Source organism: Tursiops truncatus, chromosome 1 (genome assembly GCF_011762595.2).
Source record: "Tursiops truncatus isolate mTurTru1 chromosome 1, mTurTru1.mat.Y, whole genome shotgun sequence".
NCBI lineage: Eukaryota > Metazoa > Chordata > Mammalia > Artiodactyla > Delphinidae > Tursiops > Tursiops truncatus.
This window is the reverse complement of record NC_047034.1, coordinates 131,125,386-131,151,909: the sequence shown is the minus strand read 5'-3', so window position 1 is coordinate 131,151,909 and position 26,524 is coordinate 131,125,386. Positions and strand designations below refer to the sequence as shown.

The window sequence follows — 26,524 nt, the reverse complement described above, 5'->3', positions numbered from 1 at the left end:
AGCTCCCCTGCTTTGCTGCACCGTTCTAGGATGGTTGCTGATGCACCTCGTCAGAGGACAGCATGTGATCTGTATGGGCCTTGACTCCTGTTACCTTAGTTTATGTCCGTTGGAAACAGTAAGCTCTAACCCTTTAAAGGTTGAATTTCTTGCTTCCTGTGGGAGCATATATCTCATCAGACACTGCTGGCCCCTACAGGAGAGACCAGGAGAAAAGCACAGGTCTTGCTCTTAAGCAGCTTACCCTCAAGCATCAGTGAGGATAACAGAATTTGTACCTGGAAAATCAGACCAGGCAGAAGTGTATTAAAGAGAGAGAGAAAAAATGTTACAGGAGTTCAAAAGTGAAAGGAAAACCGTCTCGTTCAGGGATTAAGGACGGTTTCTTAGACTCTTGGCCTTTAAGGTGAACCTTTAAAGATGAGACAGCGATTGACTACTGAGGGGTTCACCAGGTGAATCAAACAGTGTGGGTGATGTACAGTGTGCAAAGTTGAACAGTAGCATCAGATAGAAGTTGAACAGTAGAATCACAGAACTGAAGAGACTATATGCTTTGAATTATAGATTAACATATTCATCTTTTTATGTTCAGTGCTCAATAAATGTCTCCTTAACTACATGGATACACATATATACAAGGTGCTACCTATGAGAAACTATACTCCAAAGGGCTATTAAAGTGCTTCTCCAAGATTACCTGTTTTCCGAGCTAGACTAAGCCATGAGTCTACATATATTCCAGTGCTTATTTCCACTATCCAGTGATGATTGGCTTTCGTCCATATCTCAGGAGTCCCCAGATTCACAGCCAAGGAGTTTATAATAACTTCAGTAGATATTAGATTTCTCTAAAATATTTTTTAAAAGGAGAATGACTTGTTTTTAGACAACGGATCAGGTGATGGTTGGTGAAGCATAGATTCCAATTGTGAGAGACTGGAGACAGGGAAGTGTCTGGAATCTATTTCAGAAGTCTAGGTGAGAGCCTGTTAAGACTGTTTTTTAAACCTTTCGAAAGGAACTTAAAAAAATTTTTTTGCACAGAGCTTTGCAATTTGCAAAACTGCCTCATCTATTATCTCGTTAGCTTAAATATTTTAATATCTATTTTTGCTAACATGATATTAGTTCGTAATTTTATTCAATTTTATCCCCAAAATAACCCTATGTAAGAAGTAGGGCAGGAGTTATTTAATCACTGACTTACAGATGAGATCTTAAGCTGCTTAGTGAAAGACCACAAAACTAGAAATTAGAAGAGCTGCACCTCATCCTGAAGGGTCCTTGTCTCCCTGGTATCTTGACATAGAAGAGCATGAATCCCTAAAATAAGTATTTTAATCTTTTGGGTATAAACCTATGTTTTTATCATGTTGGGGATATCTGTGTTAATATAATACACTCTTTTGGGGCAGTATAGCTAAATTATTAAGAGTGCAAAGATTGGAGCCATTCTACTTAGATTCAAATCCTGGTTCCACCATTTACTAGCCATACAACCTTAGGCAAACAGCTTAACCTCTCTGTGCCTCAATTTTTGCACCTATAAAATGGGAGAAAGAAACACAAGGTTATTGTGAGAGAAAGGAGTTAATAACTATAAAGTACTAGGTAGAACCATGCCAGAGTGCTCGGAATGACTGTGTAAGGGGGAGTTGTTGTTAATGATGATGATGATGATGTTATGCTGATTAAAGCATTAGGCGTCAGCCAGATGAGGATTAGCTGTTCTGAGTGAAGCATTACGTGTGACTTGGAAAACTGAAGTGAATTTTTTCAAACCCCAAAATGCAACTGCTGATAATAGGTAGCATCTATTGAATGCCTGTGTGCCAGGCATTATTCTAACATCATTCACATAACAATCCTATGAAGTTAGTACTAGTATTATCTCCATTTAAGAGATGAGGAAACTGAGATACTGAAATGTTAAGTAAGTTGCCTAACTAATCACCTGGTGAAGCCAGGATCCAGGTCCATGCACTGTGAGGCTGGAGGCTGCGCTCTAAACCACTATGCAGTACTGCTTCTCGGAGAGATACAGATATAGAACAAAACTGAAGTCAAGGGACAGCAAGAGAGTTACACTGGGATCTGAACTTTGTGATTTTCATTCCCTAAACCTTGAACTCCAATATAGAAAATTATAACATAGAAACAGGTAGATACTGAAATTTACCTTTCACATTGGTAAATGAAGTGATATAGACCTCCAAACCGATGTTTCATAAAATGAAGGAAACTAAAACATTTCAAGAAGCTAAGCTGTGCCAGGCATTTTCATACTGGTTGTCTTATTTAACCCAATGATGCACATGTTTTTAGCCCTACTTTACTGGTAAGGTACTGAGGCTAAGAGATGTCAAGTCTGTTCCTAAGGTCTCACAGCTGGTGGGTGCTATGGCTGGGACTCAAACCCAGTTCTCTTTGCCTCTAAACCCCATCTTCTCTTCATTGTGCAGTTCACATAGACAGCCTTTCTTGGAATATCAGAAGTATCACCGTGTGATCTATTTGTTCAAACAACAGATATTAATTGAGTATCTCTTGCATGTCAGACAACGTTATGTACAGGGGATTCAGTGATGAGCAAAACTATTAGCACTTCTTAAAGGGCTTGAGATGTTCAAGGACAGGTGTTCACATCAGCTTGCTGTCTTTAGAAGCTCAGTATTTAGGTGAGGAGGAAGGAGCAAGAGAAGGAAAGGAAGAGATAGTACTGTGTTGTTCCTTTTTTTTTTTTTTTTTTTCCCGGTACGCGGGCCTCTCACTGTTGTGGCCTCTCCTGTTGCGGAGCACAGGCTCCGGACACGCAGGCTCAGCGGCCATGGCCCACGGGCCCAGCCGCTCCGTGGCATGTGGGATCTTCCCGGACCGGGGCACGAACCCGTGTCCCCTGCATTGGCAGGCGGACTCTCAACCACTGCGCCACCAGGGAAGCCCCTGTGTTGTTCTTATAAATATCTAACCTCTGTTCTTGCTACCACCTTTGGATCTCTAACCTTGTCTGATTCTATAGTTTTCTGCCTTGATGTAAAACCAATTTATGTTTTCTTTGGTTCTTGTCTGTCTCCTCCTCCATGTTGTTATAGATACTAATAGCCAGTAAAATAATTTCAGAGCTACTAGCTTACAACAAAATAATAAAAGGACAAATAACTCAATTAAAAGATGGGTAGGGATCTGAACAGGCATTTCTCCATACAAATGGCCAATAAGCACATAAAAAGATGGTCAACCTCATTAACCATTAGAGAAATGCACATCAAAACCACAATGAGGTACCACTTCATACCTGCTAGGAGATTATAATCAAATACACAGATAATGTAAGTGCTGACAAGGATATGGAGAGATTGGAACTCTCATACATTGCTGCTACAGCCAGTTTGGAAAACAGTTTGCAGTTCCTCAAAATATTAACAGAATTACCATATGACCTAGCAGTTTTACTCCTAGGTATATACCCAAGAGAAGTGAAAATACACATCACACAAAAACTTGTAAACAATTGTTTACAGAAGCATTATTAATAATAGGCCCCAAATGGAAACAACCTAAATGTCCACCAATGGATGAATGAATAAATAAAATATGGTCTATCCATACAGTAGAATATTATTTAGCAATGAAAGATAAAGAAGTACCGATACATGATGCTATAAGAATCAAAATCTGCAGCATGGCTTCACTCCTATTAATAGGGCTATTATTAATAATGCTGCTGTAAACAGTTGTGCACAAGTTTTCATTTCTTGTGTATTTTCATTTCTCTTGGGTATGTACCTAGGAGTAAAACTGCTGGGTCATACGGTAATTCTGTTAATATGGGCACACTTGCCCAGTTTTACTTCAAATTCTTACATTTAAGCACCATTATTTATAGGGGAAACTGAGAGCCAAATATGGTAATGGAGGTTCCAAATGATTATGTGCACTTTGCACTAGAAGACTTGTTAGGAAATTACTAATAAGCTTGCCACAGACTTAACAGCAGAAGTGCTTCAGCCACTCACGTGTGTTCTTGTGATTTTAGGTTGCTGTAGATTGTTTAAGACAGCTTATTTTAAAAGTAGAAAAACAGATTTTGTAAGTGCTTGCCATTAACTTGCTACTAAATTCCCAATTGATTGAATCAATAAAAAGCCAGATGTTACCCCCCCCCAAAAAAAAAACAGAACCAAAATCTATAGAGACAGAAAGTAAATTAGTGGTTGCCTATGACTGGGGGATAGAAAGTGACCCTAATGGGTACAAGCTTTCTTTCAGAGATTATGAAATGCTCTAAACTTCAATTGTGATGACACTTGTATAATTCTGAATGGTAAAACCATTGTATTGTACACTTTAGATGGATGGATGTTATGATATGTTAATTATATCTCAGTAAAGATGTTTTAAAAAATTACAGGAGGAAGAAGAAAGAGGGGAAGACAGAATATAGACAATCCACAAACTGAAACCAAATCAGAAATTTGATTCTAGGTAACCTCTACACTGGAAATTCTGTGATTCTGTTAAAGAACTATAATATGATCCTATGCGAGGAACTTTTAATGTAGTCTCTCCACATTTTGGAATCTTTTTGCAAGTGTTTAATATAATCTGCACTCAAGAAAAAAAGCCCCACTTCTTTGTCCATCACAATTAAAGCTTGACTTTACCTTATAAATTCCTGTGTTCAGCCTGTTGCTACACTCTGTGCTAGTTCCTGGGAAGATGCTACCAAAGGTAAACAGACATAGTCTCTCTTCTTGTGTTGCTTACAGTCTTCATGGGAGAGTGACATCGTGTAATGTTACATATAGCTTGAAATCTCAACTTTGATAAAAGCTAAGAACTAGAGGCGCTTGGTGCTAAGAGAGCACAGAATAGGGGGCTTTGACCTTATCAGGGAGGGCTCTCCCAGTGAAAACTGAACTGAGATCTGAAGAAGCTGGCGCTACCAGGCAGTGGGGCAAAGAAGAAACAAAGGAGGGAGCTGGGCAACCTTAGAGCCTCCGGGAGTTTGGGGAACTGAAATTCTGAATGTTCACGGTCGCCAGAACTGGTGAGATGGGAACTAAACTGGAGTGGTTGACAGGGGCCAGGCCACGCTGATGAGATGGACTCTATGCTAACGGTAGTGGGAAGCCATGGAGGGCTTTCGGAGGTGACTCTAAACTGTAGCTGTAATGTAGCGATCAGGTTGGACAGGGGCCAGAGTGGATACTGATGGGCTCCCTGGGAGTTTACTGCGGCAGAGGCAACAGCAGTCTGCAAGAGATGGCGGTGGCAGGATATATTCTCATATTCTGTCTTTGCAAAAATTATAATAAAATAAACAGCAAGGTAATATATGCGTTTACCTGGTAAGTTCCACAGACAGTTGCCAGTCAGAGAATTTACCTTTCTTGCTCCCAGTATGCAAACCTTCTGCTGGACACGTGCTTTAAAGCTTTCCTCTGAACGCAGGTGTGGAGCTATTAAAATGGCAGTTGTTACACCATCTGGGTCTTGAGAACAAGCATCATCCCAAGGCTTGGCCAGCAGCCCAAGGTAACCTTGCTAGGAAATGCCCCCAGCAGATGTGCCCGTCATTCTAGCCCCACTCTATGACACTGCTTAGCAACAGTGCATGCAGTCTGTGTATCGAGTGATCCCTGTCATTACAGACCTACTTCGTGTGCAGCAGCCTCAAGAACATTTAGACTTTTCAAAATGTTTAGGTTTTTTCACACGGTCTGCCGTGTTTGTCTTTACTGTTGTCTTTCATTATGAAACGTAATTTCTGACCCTTAGGGCAACAATAGAAAAATGAGAGTATTCCAGTCAGCTCGAGGTGGCATTCAACCTGTAGTTTCTTTGTGGAGATTTTAGAATTTACAGGGTAGCAAGATGCCTGGGGAAGCATGAATTGTTTCTGAATTAACTATCATTAACTTAAACGGGCTGTGACATGGAAATTCACGCGGCAGCTGACAGTGCGTTTTACCATTTGAGTCCCCACCAGCCAGAATAGCAACATTTTAGGAACACTTTTTACTCTTTCCCTTCATACACTTGATCCACATAAAGTTTTCAAACGTACTTACTGAAAAATCAGTGTTAAGTGTTACAAATAATACCTGTATCTCCAAATGGTCTGATAGTACTTGCTTTCTCAGATGAAAAAGGTTGTCAGATATAAATCGTGGGCTCTGATATCTGAATGGACATAAACATCCCCCCTGCCGTCACTAGCTCCGACCTAGAAAGTGACTTATCCTGTCTGCCTTCATTTCTCCACCCAAAAATGGGGGAGGAGGAGACCCTCCTATTTTCTGTGAAGATGAAGTGTGATTTTGCACGTGAAACTCTTAATAGTGCTTGGAATGCAGTAAGGGCTCAGTAACTGTAGCTATTGTTAACACCAGATTTTGTCTATATAAAATCAGCGTGTGCTAGAACTCTCGTTATTCAGTACACATTTCCCGAGAACTTGTGATGTATCAAGCTCTAGGAATGTAAAGATAAATAAGACATCTTTCATCTAGGAGTTCACCACATTAGGTCTAATGCAAAGGTTACAAACTGGTTGTCAGGAGATTTTTACATTAAAAATCCTGGTTTCTATTTCCTACTGAAAACAGACCAGCATTCCAAGCTGCCCCTTTCATCAATTATGTACTTATAGTTTATTTCAGTCCCTACCTTTCCACCATTCTCTAACCCCTGCTTAGAGAATGCCTGCTTCCCCGTCACCTGTAAGTACTTGAGTACCTACATCATCCCCATCACCTGTGAGTACCTGAGGCTGCATCCCAGGTCTACTAGCTGTGGCCATGCAGGTGGGCCTGGCAGAAGGTGAAAGCCGAGCAGTAGACAGGAACTGGGTGGTGGAGGGCCTTGTGGACCAGGAGAAAGGTCTTTATACCAACAGAAGCCTTTGGAATGGTTTTGAAAGGGGGATTATAATGATGAGATTAGCTTGTTGATAAATCCTTTTGAGCTCCCTGTGAAGAATCTGCTACCAGATGTCAAAACTGAAGGCAGGGAGTTTAAAAAGCTGCTAGAGGAAATGAGATGAAAGTTGACAGTGACCTAAACTAGGGGGTCTGTCAGTGAGTGCAGATTTTCAATAGATACAGGAGTTAGAATTGGTAGACTTGATGATTGTGTGAATGTCAAAGTTGAAGAAGAGGCAGGGTGAGGCAAGGATTCTCGGATTACATCGTGGGTAGCTGGCTGACTGCCTGGTTGGTTGATGCCATTCACTGATAAAATAATGAGGAGGAAGGGAATTCCCCAGTGGTCCAATGGTTAGGACTTGGCGCTTTCACTGCTGCAGACCCGGGTTCAGTCCCTGGCCAGGGAACTGAGATCCCGCAAGCCACTTGGAGTGGCCAAAACAAAACAAAAAACAAACAAAAAAAAAAAAAACAGGAGGAAAAGCAGATTTGTGGGGAAAGATGATTTGTTCCTTCTTGTCTACTGAGTTTTAGGTGTCTCTGGAAGAGAGGAAACTGTTATTTATTTATTTTATTTTATTTATTTATTTATTTTTTTGCGGTACGTGGTGCTCTCACTGTTGTGGCCTCTCCCGTTGCGGAGCACAGGCTCCGGACGCGCAGGCTCAGCGGCCATGGCTCACGGGCCCAGCCGCTCCGCGGCACGTGGGATCTTCCCGGACCGGGGCACGAAGCCACATCCCCTGCATCGGCAGGCGGACTCTCAACCACTGAGCCACCAGGGAAGCCTGAAACCGTTATTTAATGACTACTTATTAGGTACCTGTTCCTGTAGTAGGCACTTTAAAAGATTATCTTATTTATCCCAACAAAAACAGTAGTAGTAATAATAGTAATAATAATACCATCCACCATTTATTGAGCACTTATCATTTGTTAGGAACTGAACACAGTGTATTATCTCCATCCTCCCCATCGTGGAGCATTATTCCCTCCATTTGGCAGATGAGGGACCTGAGTATTCCAGTTGATGCACTTGCTCAAAGGCTTAGGGGCAGTAAGTGCCACAGTAAGGATTCAAAACCTTATGTTTGACTCATAACCTTACATGCCTGACTCGTGCCAGACTGCCTCTCCAAGAGGTATTTGGTATTAACCCATAAAGAAGCTGAAGTTTAGGAAGTCTAATTTGTCATAGAGCTTGTAACCTATAAGTAGAAAAACCAGGACATGACCACTGTCAGACACCAAAGTCCAAGCTTTCTTCTTTGTCCAGATAATACTAAAGAGTTATTAATTAGACCCATGTGGATCTGTGACGGTTCTCACTGGTCAGTGGGAAATATGAAAAATAATAACCATGTGGAGAGTTCTTCATAAAGCTAAGTTTATTCAATTTAAAAGACTGTCCTTTAAGAGTGTGTCCTACCTAACTTTTTAGTGTTAAAATGGCTCTTCCTACATGACATTGTGGTGGTAATATATGGTGATAGTTGTGGGGAGAGGACTCTAATAGGTTGACCCCTCTTAAATCACTGATATTTGACCATTTCTTGACTCATAAATTAGCAAATTCATATACTCCAACCTAATATTCCCTTGCTCTCAATTACCTGGCCAAAAAAAAAAGGTAACTCTATAACCTCAAAGTCCTTTTGAAAAATTTCTGGTCTTTGAAATCCCAAAGTCTAAGAAAAATCTATTTTGCTTCATGTTGTGATCCTGGAATCAGGAGTACTTTGGAAATGATTAGATGAAAGCAGGCAAAGACAGAGATTAATAAAGGCTGGCTGTGGTTTTATTTATTTATTTATTAAGTAATTTATTTATTTTTGGCTGTGTTGGGTCTTTGTTGCTGCGTGTGGGTTTTCTCTAGTTGCGGCGAGCGGGGGCTATTCTTTGTTGTCATGCGAGGGCTGCTCATTGCGGTGACTTCTCTTGTTGCGGAGCATGGACTCTAGGTGAGCAGGCTTCGGTAGTTGCAGCACGCGGGCTCAGTAGTTGTGACACACGGGTTTAATTGCTCCACAGCATGTGGGATCTTCCCAGACCAGGGCTCAAACACATGTCCCCTGCATTGGCAGGTGGATTCTTAACCAATGCGCCACCAGGGAAGTCCCTGGCTGTGATTTTAAACCTGTTAACTGGGAGGCTGATACTGTCACTAATTTAAAAAAAGAGAGAGAAAAAAAAACATCTATGGGAGAAGATAATGAGTTCAGTGTAGAATTTTAAAGGAATAATATACCACATGACTTCTGATACAGGTTCAGTTTATCAATTTTGACTGCTGTGCTTGATTAAAAATTATTCCTAAGTGTTTTTAAAGTGCTGGGATCCAAGTTTGGGGAAAAAAATAGTTTAAAATGTGTTTCTGATGATTATAGGCTTCTTGTTAAGTCTTACATCCAGGCTGGAATTCTCAGGTGTAATATCCTGCTCTTTTTTTTTTTATTTATTTTTTCGGTACGCAGGCCTCTCACTGCTGTGGCCTCTCCCGTTGCGGAGCACAGGCTCCGGACGCGCAGGCTCAGCGGCCATGGCTCACGGGCCCAGCCGCTCCGCGGCACGTGGGATCTTCCCGGACCGGGGCACGAACCCGTGTGCCCTGCATCGGCAGGCAGACTCTCAATCACTGCGCCACCAGGGAAGCCCTCCTGCTCATTTTTAAAACAAGGTCCTGAACTGTGTGCTTAAAATCCATTTTTATCCCCAGTTTGCTGTCCATCAAGAACTGTAGGATTTCTGGTTCAGCTACGGAAGCCGATGCCACTGTGTGAATATTATTTTCTATTTCAGATCCAATATGAAAATAGCATCTATAGCAGGAGTGTAGGCGTTCCCTACGGAAGAATGTATCTGAGTCAGCGCTGGCCTCTCTTTTGTGACAGTATGCACATTGCCAATGGCAGAGTTCAATTACATTGAAATATGTGCCATTTTTCACAGCTCATTGTACTTTATGTCTTGTATTTCTGAAAATCACTTGAGATTTGCCTACATGATAAATTTCCCTTTCCCAGTCATAAAAAAAGACAGTAGATCTACAGTCAAGTCTACTTCCTTCACAGAAGTCACGAGAGAAAAGCTTTTGGCTTTTCCTTCCATTCTCTTCCCCTCTGCATCATAATGAAGATAATATAGAGATGTGAGGGTAGCCAGTAAAGTAACCTCATGAACTCAAAGACAGCAGAAATACAGGTACACATTTTTAATACAAATTCACATCTTGGACGCCTGCTAGCTTTCTTTCACTCCCAACCAATTTAATGGCCTGCCGTGGAGACTTGTTATTCAACTTGGAATTTCATCTTGCCTAGAAGGAAGCTGTTGCTTACCAGATAGTTCTAACTTGAGAAAGTAATCTTATAATTATTCAGCAAGCAGGATGGGCCCAGAGAAGCCCTTAGTTGTGACAGCTCAGAGCCCTGAACTCATACTTTCTTACCTATGTTTGGTGCCCCATGATCTGAATCCCAGAGCTTCTCAGAAATGTTACGATGTTCTTTGCATCTGTAAAGTTTTCACTTCTCTGGGAAGGGCTTATTTGCTGACATAATTTTAAGATCATATAACCTAAAACCTATGTTGATTATCTTATCTTTCAAAGAAAGCAGAAAATAAGTGAGTTTATATTGAAGGCCTGTTATATCCCCAGCACTGTGCAAGCCACAGTGAGCATGACACATAAGTCTTCCCTTCAGAAAGCTTCCAGAACTGCTGAGAATAATGGCAGCTAACTCTGTCACTGCATTTACTATGTGCTCCAAAAGGCATCATTCTAAGTGTATTAATTCATATTTTATATGAGATCAAGCCTATTATTATCCTCATTTTATGGATTAGGAAACTGAGGCACAGAGACGCTCAACTAATAAGTGTCACAGCCTGGATTTGAATCTGACTTTAAATAAATGACTTAGTGTTGATGAGTACTGTTGAAGGGAAAGTAAAGATGCTGTGGGAGCTTTTGCTAATGTGATTTCACCTGATCCAGGTGGGTAGATGAGTGGGTAAGAATTAGGGTGGGGGCTTCCCTGGTGGCGCAGTGGTTGAGAGTCCGCCTGCCGATGCAGGGGACACGGGTTCGTGCCCCGGTCCGGGAGGATCCCACATGCCGCGGAGCGGCTGGGCCCGTGAGCCAAGGCCGCTGAGCCTGCAATGGGAGAGGCCACAGCAGTGAGAGGCCCGCGTACCACACAAAAAAAAAAAGAATTAGGGTGGGACTGATCTAGGCAAAAGTTGTCCTTTGACTACTCTTAGGCTGAGCAGCTTTCTTTAGTTTGTTGTCTTGTACTCAGTTCACTTCATCTCTATTTACAGACTCAACTCCAGTGAGTTTGTTGTTCTGATCGTTTCTGGGCTCCACCTCATTTTAATTAGAAGTCTCTTGGTGGCAAGCGATAAAACCTCAACTTGATCTTATAGACAGAAGGGGAAATTCACTGATAGGCCACAGGTTCTTCTTACGTAATTGCAGGAAGGGACAGTCGGAACCAGAGACCTGGTGCTGGCAGAGGCGACTCTGCACATTTCTCTGACTCTCTTCTACTTCACACTGGTTTCCTCAGCACGGTATGAGCATGGCTGTCCATGGCTCCTAAGCCTCTCTGCCAGAAAGGGGCTGGCTCTCTGCCCTTGGGTCCACTTTGGAAAATCTATAGGATGTTCTTGTGCGGTTCGGGTGTCCACACTTGGACCAGTTACCGTGGCCAGACACAGAGACATGTTGAGTACCCAGCCTTGGGACAGAAGTCAGCCAGCTTTGGTGATTGTAAGCTGGATATCAATCCATTATTATCTATTATAAAGAACATTCCCAGTGTTGCCTTTTATGTCCAGCCCTCTGAATCTCCTTCTCTTGATCAGAGTAATTTGCCTGGCCCACCAAGCATTTTCTTTCAGCGGCTCATAGTGCTGCGCTGAGGATTATAACATAATGCACACAGAATGTGTCATATCAGTATGTTTCATGAAATGAGAAGATCTTTCCACACTCCTTCCTCAGTCTTCTAATTTAGAGGTCCCCTGTGCAAAGTCAATACCTTAAACTGTCCCAGAACCTCATCTTTGAAGGCACTAAGAGCTCCCTTGGAGCAATAGCTGAGAGATTAGTAAGTTCTAAATTTAATTGTAAACACGAAGGAAAGTGACTCACCCAAGGTCACTGCAGTGTCAAGTGCCATGAATTTTGTTTTTCCTGCCCAGGCTCGAAATAAGCAGGCATGCCTTGTTCCGACTTGTTGAATCTAAAAATGGAATCATTATGTTGAGGCCAACTCCTGGGAATCTTGTATGAATTGTTGGGAGGAAGTGAGCCTTTCCCTGCCCCTGTGGTTTACCCCTCGGTTAAGGGCAGGGACTTTGGAACAAGATGTGTCTGTGTTAAGTTCTGGCCTGGCATATACTTTGTTTTGGTTTTTTTTTAAATTTTATTTTAATTTTATTTATTTTTACTTTTGGCCGTGTTGGGTCTTCGTTGCTGCGTGTGGGCTTTCTCTAGTTGAGGCGAGCGGGGGCTACTCTTCATTGCGGTGCGCAGGCTTCTCATTGTGGTGGCTTCTCTTGTTGGGAGCATGGGCTCTAGGCACATGGGCTTCAGTAGTTGTGGCACACAGGCTCAATACTTGTGGCACATGGGCTCAGTACTTGTGGCTCACGGGCTCTAGAGTTCAGGCTCAGTAGTGTGGTGTACGGGCTTAGTTGCTCCATGGCATGTGGGATCTTCCCGGACCAGGGCTCAAACCCATGTCCCCTGCATTGGCAGGTGGATTCTTAACCACTGCGCCACCAGAGAAGCGCCCTGGCATATACTTTGGATTCTCTGTACCTCCGTTACTTCAACTCTAAAATGAGAATGATAGAAGTACCTAACACATAGGTCTGTAGTGTACATCGATATCTAAAATATGTAACCTGGGCTTCCCTGGTGGTGCAGTGGTTTGGAATCTGCCTGCCAATGCAGGGGATATGGGTTCGAGCCCTGGTCTGGGAAGGCCCCACATGCCGCGGAGCAACTAAGCCCATGTGCCACAACTACTGAAGCCCGCGCGTCTAGAGCCCATGCTCCGCAACAAGAGAAGCCACCGCAATGAGAAGACTGCGCACCGCAACGAAGAGTAGAGCCCGCTCGCTGCAACTAGAGAAAGCCCGCATGCAGCAATGAAGATCCAACGCAGCCAAAAATAAATAAATTTTTAAAAAAATCCCCAGAAAATTGGAAAAAAAAAAGTGTAACCTACCTGGCTTGGTAACTGGCAACCATGCTCCGTAAGTTCTAGCGATTGTTTTATCACCATCATGTACTGGCTCCGTCCCTTGGACCAGAGGTTTAAGGGTAATCAGTATAAGAGATGGGACATTGTGGTGGGCCAGATGCTTTTCAGAGCTCTGATTTCATCCTTCCACATTTTTGAGGACAAGATAAGAGAAAGGGAAGGAAATTAATACCTCTTGGGCACCTGCTCTCTGCCACATACCTTCACACATATATCATTCAGTTGTAGTTCAATATTTCCATAATTATTTCTCTAGTTTCTGTCTCACCAGATATGTACATGTCATAAGTGCAAGGCTCCATTAGTCTTTTCTCACAGCACAGAGCAGGTGCTCAGCAAGCGTATGTTGAACTCAACTTTGATGGCAACGCTTCATTCAGGTAGCGGTTACTGCGTTCTCACTGTTGGGAGAAATGAAGGTTTCTAAGCACTACTGCTGCTAGTAAGTAGTGGAACCAATCTGAACCCAGATTTTTCTCGCTGCTATTCCAGTGCTCTTTCTTTTCATTTACAAGTGCAAATGATGAGGACAAATTCTACAATTAGTAGTACCCTGTGTCATATGCAAATTGGGTTTTAAAGTGTTTAGCTGGGGAAGTCAGCTCTTCTGTCACATTGCTGGTTAATCTGGTTTAAACAAAGGTAGAATTGCAGACCTCTGCAGTATCATTTTCAAATAGAGGCACTTTTTGCTCTTCCTAAGGCCATTTGATCCACACTAGAGGGAACAACACCAGTGGTTTCCGTTTATAAGGTAGTTTAGAGCTTATTCTGAAAATTCCCATGAGCACCATTTACTGACTTTCCCATGTCTTTCTTCTCTGTTTTCAGCTGTGATCCTTTAAAATAGAGGCCACAGGGTCACCTTCACTGTGTGCCCTTCCTTTCATGGCTGGCTCTGAAATCCATCCAGGTGCATTTAAGATTTAAGTTCCCGAACTTTGATTCATTTAGCACTAGCCCTTTATCAAGCTTATATTCTATTCTGCCATATGTTTAAGAAACAAATAAGACAAAATCAATGATATTAGTATATGAGAGACAAACACATAAGATTTTTAAATATATATAATGTTACAAAAAATAGCGATAAAATAAATTGGTCATGCTGTGAAGGGGCACCACCCAGGGGCTCAGGGAAGAATTAAGGGAAGAGGTAATTTTAAAATTCTTTTTATGTCACATAATCTGTTTAGGAGCAAAGTTAAAAAAAAGAAAAAGAAAAAGCTAGGAATGAGGGAGAGGAGTTCTAGGATCTTCCTTCCATATGGGGGAAATAAGAGAGAATCTAAATGAGAGATAGTTCTGGTCCTAAAAAATGTTACAAGTAAGCAGCTAGGGGTACTAACAGTCATCCAGGGATCCTAGGCTGTAGTCTCAGGACATTACGTGGTGGGGTTAAATCTCTCAGGTTAGAAACTAATAGGGAATTGAGGAGACAAAAATGAAATTATAACCTAATCTAGTAATAATGAATGGCTGGGCATAGTCTGATCATTATCTATTGTATTGTTGCAAATCTGATGGGAGCCTGTTGAAGAAAGAGTATATCAGGGCTTCCCTGGTGGAGCAGTGGTTAAGAATCTGCCTGTCAATGCAGGGGACACGAGTTCGAGCCCTGGTCCGGGAAGATCCCACATGCCACGGAGCAACTAAGCCCGTGCGCCACAACTACTGAAGCCCGCGCACCGCAACGAAGAGTAGCCCCTGCTCGCTGCAACTACAGAAAAGCCCGCGTGCAGTAGCAAAGACCCAATGCAGCCAAAAAAAAAAGAGTATATCAATATGCCCAGAAACGAAACCAGGGTGGGGGTGGGAGTGGTGGTGTCAAATAGTACACCAGTGTTCCCCAAAGGAGAAAGTGTCCTGTGCAGGTAATTGTTTTCACCAACCCTATAGCAGAGTTAGGAACGTAGGTTTATCATAGGTTGATTTCATCTATCATCATTAGCATCTTTATTAAATACCTGCTATTTGCCAGGTACCATGCTTAGTGCTTTTCATGTATTGCTCCACTTAATCCTTTCAACATCCCTAGTGTATAACTGCTCTTATTTTTTTCCCATTTTATATACGAAGAAACTCAGGCTTGGAAAGGTCAGATAACCTGCTCAGGATTTCAGAGCTTTTAAGTTGAGGAGCTAGGGTCACAAACTCCTAACACTCTACTATACAAGTCACACCTTTCCTCTCACCTTGAGATAGATTACCTATCTGCCAACTGTGTACTAGACCCTCTGCCTGGGTGTCTCTCAGACATTTACCAATGGCCAAGTAAACCCATCCTTTCTCCTATCCAGATCAGTCTCTCTCTGTGTTCCCTGCCTTGTCCAAGTAAAATGCATGAGTTCATGCCTTAGAGTAAACCATCATATAATAATTTCCCCTGTAAATTGCCTGTAAAAAAGGATGGGATATGGTGGAAGGCAGACAAGCGTTCTGGTCAATTTATCACTGTCATCATTTATTTCAACTAACTGTCCTTTAACTATGCATCAGTTTCACATGTGTTTTGATAGTTTGCGTCTCTCCTAAGTCTGAAGTCTGCACTTCTCCATGGAGTTCAGCCTAACTTTTATCTCCCAGTGTCTTTAGTGAGTGTACATTTTTGCCTCTAATTGGATATTTTAAGGGGAAAGAAATTCTAATATCAGGACTTGAACCCTGAAAGGGTTCAAGAAGAAAAAACTCTGGCTGAAATGACCATCAAAAGATATCTGATAGGCTTAAAGCCTGACAGACCTGAAAGGGCAAAAAAGCATTTGGAAATGACAAGCCTGTGTTCATTTCTGAGAGTTAGTCCAGGTGGATGAATAGAACTCTCCTGCCTGCTGTGTTGGTCATTTATGTAGTAGCTTCAAGCCCCATTAAATGGTGCTTGACTGCTGAATTTGGAGAGTACAGTTGAGCCTACAGTTGTAATACCGATAACTGGCTGTATCTTTTACATTTTAGGAAGACATCTCCCAAGTGGTTGGTCAAGGTGTGGTGGCAGGTCAGCAGAAGGCACTGGAATGTCCAACTGACAGCGTATGTAACTGACCCTTTATGTTTGCTCTACTCGGATGGTGTGTGTTATAAATGGGTTTCAGAAAAAAAGGAGATGGTTGCAATGAATTCTGATCCTTTATTACTTGGCAGGAAGTTAAGGTATGTCTTTCAACCTGAAGTCAACCCACAACTGTATCACCGATCCTGTGCAGGATGTGTGGAAATATCCTTTGTATGTCTTCCTGTACCAACACCCTAAGCAGGTGTTTAAAAGTGAGGCATCTCTGAAAACACACTTGCACCTAAATTCTGAGAGCCCCATGCCTTACATAATGTCATGAATAAAAATTTTAAGAAGGAGAGTTTGTAGTTTTATAGAATTATAAATGCAATAACAAGTGTTCCTTGTATTTATATAGTTTTTCTTCTTAAAAAACTATAAATTTCTATCTGTCAAATTTTTGTCCTATTTTTGCCGTTGAACTTTTTTTGTGCTGCTAAAATTTATATTATTACTATATTAACTATTTTTATGTTTAAGGAACTATAGATTACTAGAGCTTACAGGAAATATATATTTCAAACATTGCCAAAGAAAATGCCTTTGTAATTAATTTCCAAAATTTACAAGCAGCTCATGCAGCTCAATAACAAAAAAACAAACAACCCAATCCAAAAATGGGCAGAAGACCTAAATAGACATTTCTCCAAAGAAGATATACAGACTGCCAACAGACACATGAAAGAATTCTCAACATCATTAATCATTAGAGAAATGCAAATCAAAACCACAATGAGATATCATCTCACACCAGTCAGAGTGGCCATCATCAAAAAATCTAGAAACAATAAATGCTAGAGAGGGTGTGGAGAAAAGGGAACACTCCTGCACTGCTTGTGGGAATGTGAATTGGTACAGCCACTATGGAGAACAGTATGGAGGTTCCTTAAAAAACTACAAATAGAACTACCATATGACCCAGCAATCCCACTACTGGGCATATACCCTGAGAAAACCATAATTCAAAAAGAGTCATGTACCAAAATGTTCATTGCAGCTCTATTTACAATAGCCCGGAGATGGAAGCAACCTAAGTGTCCATCATCGGATGAATGGATAACGAAGATGTGGCACATATATACAATGGAATATTACTCAGCCATAAAAAGAAATGAAATTGAGCTATTTGTAATGAGGTGGATAGACCTAGAGTCTGTCATACAGAGTGAAGTAAGTCAGAAAGAGAAAGACAAATACCATATGCTAACACATATATATGGAATTTAAGGAAAAAAAATGTCATGAAGAACCTAGGGGTAAGACAGGAATAAAGACACAGACCTACTAGAGAATGGACTTGAGGATATGGGGAGGTGGAAGGGTAAGCTGTGATGAGGCGAGAGAGAGGCATGGACATATATACACTACCAAACGTAAGGTAGATAGCTAGTGGGAAGTAGTCGCATAGCACAGGAATATCAGCTCGGTGCTTTGTGACCGCCTGGAGGGGTGGGATAGGGAGGGTGGGAGGGAGGGAGACGCAAGAGGGAAGAGATATGGGAACATATGTATATGTATGACTGATTCACTTTGTTATAAAGCAGAAACTAACACACCATTGTAAAGCAATTATACCCCAATAAAGATGTTAAAAAAAAAAAAGAAAATGCCTTTGTAAAGTATCCAAAATTATATGCTAAAAACCTAAATAAAAACAAGTAGGTGTAGAAAGAACCTTAAAAATAAGGTTCAACTGAAAACAATTCACTTCAACTGAAAGTTGTAAGCAATTTTTAAAAATTTAGAACCATATTTTTTTTTACTTTATGTAATATATTTGCAAATAGTATTAATGTGCTAGTACTTTACATACTGCCACTTATCTCAAGACATATATCAAACATCTCTAAAATTTTATAACCATAGAATTTTAGAACTGGGGTGAATCCAAACATTCTCTGGCCTTTCTTTTCCCTGCTGAAAAGTGAGCACTTAAATATCTAACTCATTCTCCTTTCAGAAAGTGATTATTACCCTTTTCTATAGCTGCAGAAGAGAAATGACCCGGAGATCATTGGGCAACATCTGCAGTGAAGCTGTGTCAGCTCATCATAAACAACTTCCCAACCATTTGAGCTATGACAAAAGGAATGAGATTCCTTGTGGAAATGGAATTTTTCATCCCTGAAGGTTTTCAGTCAGAAGCTAGCTGATCATTTATTAATATGTTATCAAAGGACATAAAAACATTAGTAGAGGTATCACCACCAGTTTACAGATGAGGACATTTAGGAGGTTGAGTGGCTTGCCTGTGATCACACAGCTAATTAGTAATAGAAAACTCAGTCTGTCTTCTTTTGAGTAGTGATTTTTTTTTCTTACCATGAAGATCTGATGAAGTGTAGACTCTTTCCCCAGAAAAACACTGGTAAGTATAACTTTGATACAACCGCAGCGGTTTTATAGTTCCTGGAATTCCCTCTATAAATCTCTTAGAAACCCATTTATCTTGTGTTAAGAATCCATGATTTAACTAAAAAATAAGTTTCAACTTAAAAAAACAAACACCCCCCCCCAAAAGAAAAACACACTTGACTGAGCTCCACACCCCTAGTGCCAATTTCTTTGGTCTAGAATGGGGGTTCCAGCATTCATAAATTTTAAAGGCTCCCTAGCAGTTTCTGTTATGAAGACAGGGTTGAGAACCCCTGGTTTACTTAGGCTGGATGACTTATAAAGTCCACTCCAACTCTGATGTTCAAATACAGTAAAATTCAACAGCAAATCCAAACTGTCTTCTTTTTAAAAAAAATTTTTTTTGAATTTTATTTTATTTACTTTTTTATACAGCAGGTTCTTATTAGTTATCTATTTTAATATTTATTTAATGTTTTTTTTATACAGCAGGTTCTTATTAGTTATCCATTTTATACACATCAGTGTATACATGTCAATCCCAATTGCCCAATTCATCACATCACCACCCCCAACCCCTGCCGCTTTCCCCCCTTGGTGTCCATACGTTTGTTCTCTACATCTGTGTCTCAATTTCTGCCCTGCAAACTGGTTCATCTGTACCATTTTTCTAGGTTCCACATATATGCGTTAATATATGACATTTGTTTTTCTCTTTCTGACTTACTTCATTCAGTATGATAGTCTCTAGATCCATCCACGTCTTTACAAATGACCCAATTAAAAAAAATTTTTTTACATAATTTTTAAAGGTTACAGTCCACAAATCCAAGTTTTCTAATCTTTCATACTTGGTAGTTTGGTTTTATGTCAATGGATGAGTCGTGGGAGCTATGTTCCTCCATCACCACATCTACCAACAAGTGGTCTGCCTCTAAACATGTTTGTTTCACTTGGTTTCTATGGACTACTCCCGTATTTTTTCAACCCATATCTGTTAGAAACCTACCTAGTATGCACAATGAAATGGATGCTACATGAACTGGGAAATAAAGATGAGCAACAAACATTCTCTGCTGTTAATAAAAGTCATGATGTAGTGATGACTGTCTCTTGTGCTTTTCTGTTTTAAAATTCACACCATTTTTCATAAAAGAGCTCTGTAGCTGGCGTTTAGCTTTATTATCAATTTTCTTTCTTGAGATTATACAAAGGAAAGGTGACATAAGTACTGTGAGTTAAGATTATGTTCAGTTGCTGCAAGAAGTTTCTCTTTTACCTAACGGTGTGGCTGTGATCAGTTTGAGGATGACATGGTATCTCCATGGTGTCACGGGCCCAAGCACCTCTTATCTGATTACTGTACCATTATTTGATTACTCTACCATCCTCAAACTGTAGCATCCATTTTTTTGGTCTAAGACTGCTGCTCCAGTTATTACCATTGCATCCACATTTCGTCTAAAGAAGGGGAAGGCAAGATTGTTCTCCTTAAGAAAATGACCTGAAAATTGTACAGTTCATGTTTGTTTACATACCATTGATCATAGACTAGTCTGTGGTCATGTCTGGCTTCAAGGAGGCTGGGAAGTGTGGTCTTTAGAGTAATTGGATATTTAGGTGGTTCCATTGTTCAGTTTTCTCGTAGTAACCCCTAGTTTGTCATTGTTTCACTTTCTTCTTTTTAAAATCACTGAAAATATATATTCAAAAAAGTCTTTTTAAATAAGTGAACGGTCATTATTAAATGATGGTGATAGAAAAACTGCAGAGAAAAAAAAAGAACATCAGTAGAATCATAACCTAGCAACTGTTTGATAAACACTTTAAACTTGCAACATTCTTCAAATGCCGACTTTTAGTCCTACTTCTTCCTCTAATTAGCTGTATGATTTCAGATGTCACTTGACGTTTGTGTCTTGGTTTCTTTATCTGTATCTTCCAGCTGGGGATGGGTTTCCTGGCTAACTACAGATCCAGAAGGCAGGCCAGGTCACTACCTATATTTCTTAACTGCCTGTTAAGCAAGCATGGAGTCCTTTTGGTTTTTCTTAGTTTTCTAATACTAATATTCATTAGAGATATTATCAACAAAAATTCAGAATTACAAGTTAATTTTCCAAAGCTTGCACAGCAAAGGTCTCTGTACCTTCAATGAATTACAGATTTATTTCCTACTCTGAGTTTCCATGTCTTCAGTTTTTCTCTCTGCATTCATTCATTCATTCATCAAACATTTATTGAGGCCCTACTATGTTCCAGGCACTGGGAATCAAAGGTGAATAAGCATTCTTTTAGGTGAATTGAAGTGTAATGATGTACCTGGGTTTGTTGTCTCTTCCTAACCCTAATGCTCAATTAACCTACCTCAGGCATCTTTGACTATGTTAATATGTCCAGGAAAGTTGGGCAGTGTCATGTGCTGAGAACATCTGCAGCACAGATGTTTTTCACTAAGCACAGCACAGATATACAGACTTCACACTGATTTCATCATGTAAAAATGCTTCCTGGCCCCAGCTTCATACACAAACCACAAAGATAGCTTCTATCCTTCTTCCCTTCCTTGATCCATCCTTCACCGAAGCATTTTAGATATAAAGTTAAATAGGGAAGCATGGGGAATGGGACAAAAATCATCCTAACTTCCCCATGCCACCTCTCCAACTCCAAATTTTCAAGAGGCATTATTGGAGTGCACCATTGTTTTGGTAACAATATACCAATTTTAAAGTCTTCTCCTCTTGTTACCTTTCTCCTCTCTGACATTCGTCTAATTTTCCTTTCTTTTGTAGGCCGGCAGCCAAATGAAACAGCAAAAATATTCAACGAAAGTCTCCTTCAGTTCACAAGAGATCCCGTTAGCACCATCTTCATACCATTCAGCAGATGCAGACTTCACAGGCTATGGTATGAGTCTTTCTCTGAGCAGAATTGAATCCACTCATCAAACCTTAGAAAAAGAAGGGATTGTGATGTCCTGAAGAGAGCACTGGACCAAGAGTCAGGAAGCCTGGCTGGCATCCCTGCTCTACTTCCTGGGCTTTGGGACTTGGGCAGGTCACTTTACTTCCAAAATCATTTTTTCTCATCTCCACTAGTGGGATTGCCTATTACTTATTGAATATAAAAGTAGTAGCACAAAAAAGGCCCTCAGTTAATGCTACTTGAATCTGAGTCTTGCAGATTATTCTCTAGTCTCTCCAAAATATTGTGTTTAGTTTATGAGTAATGTCTCTTAAAAATCACATTGAACCAAATTGTAGCCTTGCGTATGTCGATGTGAGCTATTTAAAGACTTGATTTTCAGTGCTTAAAGAAATTGATAATCACTTTCTCTCTTTGAATTCCTGGATTGAATTATGCTGACTAATGGTTGAAAATAGACCTTCAAAATGAATAATGAGTATTTCCATTTTGCTTTTATGCAATGTAAGTCAGTTTTAAAAGAAGGACTATTTAAAACACATGCTCACCAATGGTAAAGCATAACCCTGCATGAATTTAGCAGACCTGACACCTTTATGGTATCTGCATTTTACATATTTTTTCATGAATATTAACTCATAAAAAATTTATGAGCAGGTATTATTCTAAAGCACTAGATTTTTTACTAAAATACTTGATGGATGTGGTCAGCAGACTATGACCCCTGGGTCACAGTTGGCCCACCATCTGTTTTTATATGGTCTGCAAGCTAAAAATGGTTTTCACATTTTTAAAAGGTTGAAAAAAATCAAAAGAATGTTTCATGAAAATTATATGAAATTCAGACTTCAGTGTCCATAAATAAAATTTTATTGGAATACTCATTTGTTTAGGTATTGTCTACGGCTGCTTTCACACCATAAGGGTAGAGTTGAGTAGCGGCACCAGAGCCTCTATGGCCTGTAAAGTTCCAGATATTTACCGTGTGGCCTCTTACCAAAAAAGTTTGACGACTCCAATGTAGACCAATTGAGTTTTGATAATATATATCCCATATCTTTACCTCTATAGCAGAAAGTAATCATCCCACAATTTAATCTGTGGAAGTTGTATTCATTCAGCCATGCACTTACCAAACATTGATTGGGGGCTTGGTAGGGGTCAGGCTTTGGGCCGGATTCTATGAGAGAAATAAATACCAAGACTGACTCAGGACTGGCTACAGGGTAGCCAGAGGCAGAAGCAGAGGAGGGAAAGAAATGCCTCCTCCAGTATCTCTTACTATGTTTTCTCTCCTCACTCAAGAGACTAAGCTAGTGATTTACATAAGGAGTATAAACTATTTAAAGCATCCACGAAACTATGACACTGTCATACATTGTTTTTATTGGAAATTAGTGAACAATGTAGCATGAAATACGTATGTTGCCAAAAGATCTCGAGTCAAATTAGGTTTACGATTTACTAGCCTTCTGATATGGCCTTTTTAAATTGTTGCGAGGTTGTGTCGTTGTTACACAAGAGGCCATTCGATTAATAAATTCCACGTGGTCAGGAGCGGTACCTGTATGAAAGCCACACAGTGCCAGTCCCTGGGCTGGGCACCTCAGGCACATTGTTTCTTTAATTCCTCAGACAGCCTCCTGGATAATGATTACGTGCATTTTTCTGATGACGAATGATCCTCAGCTGCACCCACTATTAATTTCCTTCTTGGGAACTCACATCCACTTCTGTACCACCCCGAAACTTGTGCCCTTTGGTCCTGAAGACAGTGATTATCGCTGAGTCAGAGCAGAGCCCTCACAGGCTTATTTAGGGCCTGTGTTCTTTTGTTTTCTACCAAGTGTCAGCAAACTTCTTCTGTAAGGCGTCAAGGAGTAAATATAAGGCTTGCGGGCCACGTGGTCTCTCTGTTGCAGCTACTCAGCTCTGCTGTTAGCAGCCGTAGACTAGATGTAAATGAATTAGGAGGGCTGTGTTCCAGTAAAACTTTATTTAGAGACATTAAAATTTAAATTTCATATAATTTTCACATGTGTTGAAATGTTATCTTTCCTTGGATTTTTGTTTTTCAACCTTCTGAAATAAAAACCATTCTTGATCCTCGGGCCATAGTGTGCTGGCCCCAACTTGTACAGAGGTCTGTGGATCTCAGCTTAGCCCCTGTGCACTAGCAGCAGCTGACCAGCAGATGGGGCCCTTTATTATCAGACCTTTACCAAATTATATCACTGTGTAAGAATCAGTACTCATGATGATCAAGACCAGTTATCAAAAAAGATGACATTCTCTAGAAAATATTATTTGTATAAGAGTCTCTTGAAACTCACATTTTGAATGTTTGGATTTTTCAGTGGGCTAGGTTTGACTGAAGATGCATATGTGTTAATATTTTTTTCCCCCAGTTTTTAGAAAATCCCAGTCTAAAACAATGATTTTTAAAAGTAAAACAGCAATAACTCTTTTCACAAGCTTTTCAGTTATGGACCCGGCAATTAATTCTACAGTGTTGTGTTTATAACACTTTTTTTTTTACTATGTATATTTATATTGGGGGATCATTTTTAGGTGATGTTATTTTCAGTTGTGCCATACTTCATTGATTAGATACTTTATACATTTTAACTCATATGATATGCTCTAATTGAAAGTACTTAAGCACTATTTCTTAATTAGTATTTTATAACTGTAGCTCAGCATTTATACCAGTCTTTATTCTCATTATAACATCTACCTATATGTACTTAATCATTTAATCAACTTAAATTTTTCCATACCAGTTTTCATGGTATATATTAAGATTTTAAAAATTTCAAGTATAACTAAAATGGTTGATCGTGTGGGTTGGTGGTAGCTATTGTTTTCATCTCAAAAGTGTCATAGGACCGTCATGTTTCATCCCCGGGTGAATGGGCAGTAGTGACCCAGCTTTTCACTTCATGGTGCTTGGGAGGAAAAGAGTGAAATGATAAACACACGTAAACGCCGCACTCCCCGAGCAGTGAGTGTGCAAGCTGAGCTGCATCTCCTACTTGCCAGTCATTCTTGTGTTCACTCCTTCTTCAGGTGGTTTCCATGCTCCTATGTCAGTGGACCCTGCCACGTGTCCCATTGTTCCTGGCCAGGAAATGATTATAGAAATATCCAAGGGGCGTTCAGGGCTTGGTCTCAGCATTGTGGGAGGAAAAGACACACCCTTGGTAAGTTTCTAGAAGTGAACTATATCCACTGGCACAGAGTTAGATGCTGAGCCTTATTATGGCCTTGGGTCACTTCTGTGGAAGACTTCGCTTTTTCGTAGTACGTAAGTATATGAACTATTGTTATTATGATCATTATCATCATTATTATATAGTGGACTGCTACATAAAAGTGTACATCACTTACTCCACTCCCAAAATTTAGGCTTGGCTTTATTTTATTTATTTATTGCGGTACGCGGGCCTCTCACTGTTGTGGCCTCTCCCGTTGCGGAGCACAGGCTCCGGATGCGCAGGCTCAGCAGCCATGGCTCACGGGCCCAGCCGCTCCGCGGCATGTGGGATCTTCCCGGACCGGGTCACGAACCCGTGTCCCCTGCATCGGCAGACAGACTCCCAACCACTGCGCCACCAGGGAAGCCCGGCTTGGCTTCATTTTGACCATGTTCACGTCTACTGGTAATTTTTTTTAATTGGTCTAGAACGTTAATTTTTACTTGAATTATGGATCTTTGATTATTCAGTATTTTGATTGTCACTGATCAACAGTGCCATTAAAGTGTAGAAGTTCCTGGGTTTTGATTTACAAAAATGTGATTAATCAGTGTGCATGTATTACTTGAATAAGTAATACATGCACATTATTCAAAGTTAAACTGACACAGAGGATATAAAGTGAATGGTAAATCTCCCTCCTATCCTTTTGCCCTAGCCTTGCCCTTCAACCCCACCCCCGATCCCAACCAGGGCCTCGCCCTAGAGACAACCACTCTTACTAATGAATATGCCTTTAAATGAACATTTTGGTATTTCTTTTGCTCATTTTATTTGGTAAGAAGTAAATTATATATTTACAGTTAAAACAAGTATAGTATCAAAATAATTCTTTCCATTTTTGACAGAAATATGTTTCTGTGTTAGTACTGTTGGAGGGGGCAGGGAATCCTGTTCTATTCTTCTGTAATGAATATTAGTCCCCTAAGGCACTAGGCAACTCAAGAACAGCATAGGCTGCAGAAACCAGGGTCTTACCGCCTTCTACATGTTTCCTTGTCATGTTCCCCCTCTCTCCCGCTATCCGGACTGATCTAGAGAAGCCTATGTTTAGTTTGACCCTACTAGTGAGCCACCTGAACCTGAATGTGCGCAGAGGCTGGTGTTTATTTATTAAAGGATTTTATTTCCTTCAGCTCAATTAAAGTATTGTTAAACCTTTTCTCCAGGGTTCAGAATAATTTATTTCCTGAATTACTCCGCCTTGGCCTGTGCAGGCAGGAACTGCTGTGTGTAGCGTCCAGCGTGCACTGTGACGTTTTCATCAGGTTGGGTGGAATTGGGAACACCTGGAGTCAGCCAGCTCAGCCAGTTTTAGCTCCCAGCCCTTTCATGGGTCTTTGGCTCCTTAAGGTCCCAGAACTTTTCTACTTTGTTTGTTGTCTGGCTTGGAATGCTCTCTGTTCAGCTTTTGTCATTGAGGAAAGGGGCAAACTCTTCCTTAGAAGCTTCCCTTCAAGTGATTTGGTCTAGGTTATATTTTCAAATTGTGCTTTTAATAATGCCTTCTAATTATATGTGATCTGGCCTTTGAACAGTTCATAGAATCACTTCAGCCATCCAGCAAGCTCCTACTGTACCAGGAGGTAATATACCACCAGTAGAGGACCAGACCAGTGTTACCCAGACCCACATGCATCCCAGCCTCTTAGACTCTCTCACCTCCCCTCAAACTGCTCTCTTCTTGCACCACCTACCCGCCCATCAAGATTCTGTACCTCC

General features: G+C 40.7%; 1 protein-coding gene across 8 annotated transcripts in view; it reads left to right on the top strand.

Annotated features, from left to right (window-relative positions):
- Nucleotides 1-26,524, top strand: part of PATJ (PATJ crumbs cell polarity complex component) — a 359,130-nt gene that overhangs the window by 268,626 nt on the left and 63,980 nt on the right. For 5 of the 8 annotated variants that reach the window (XM_073789059.1, XM_073789054.1, XM_033865620.2 and 2 more), the window contains 3 exons: nucleotides 16,166-16,240; nucleotides 21,413-21,527; nucleotides 24,615-24,748. In XM_073789059.1, the coding sequence (XP_073645160.1) occupies nucleotides 16,166-16,240; nucleotides 21,413-21,527; nucleotides 24,615-24,748 (324 nt within the window). The remainder of the gene's footprint in view (nucleotides 1-16,165; nucleotides 16,241-21,412; nucleotides 21,528-24,614; nucleotides 24,749-26,524) is intronic. The other 3 variants (XM_033865626.2, XM_019942350.3, XM_033865632.2) reach the window with 1 other exon arrangement.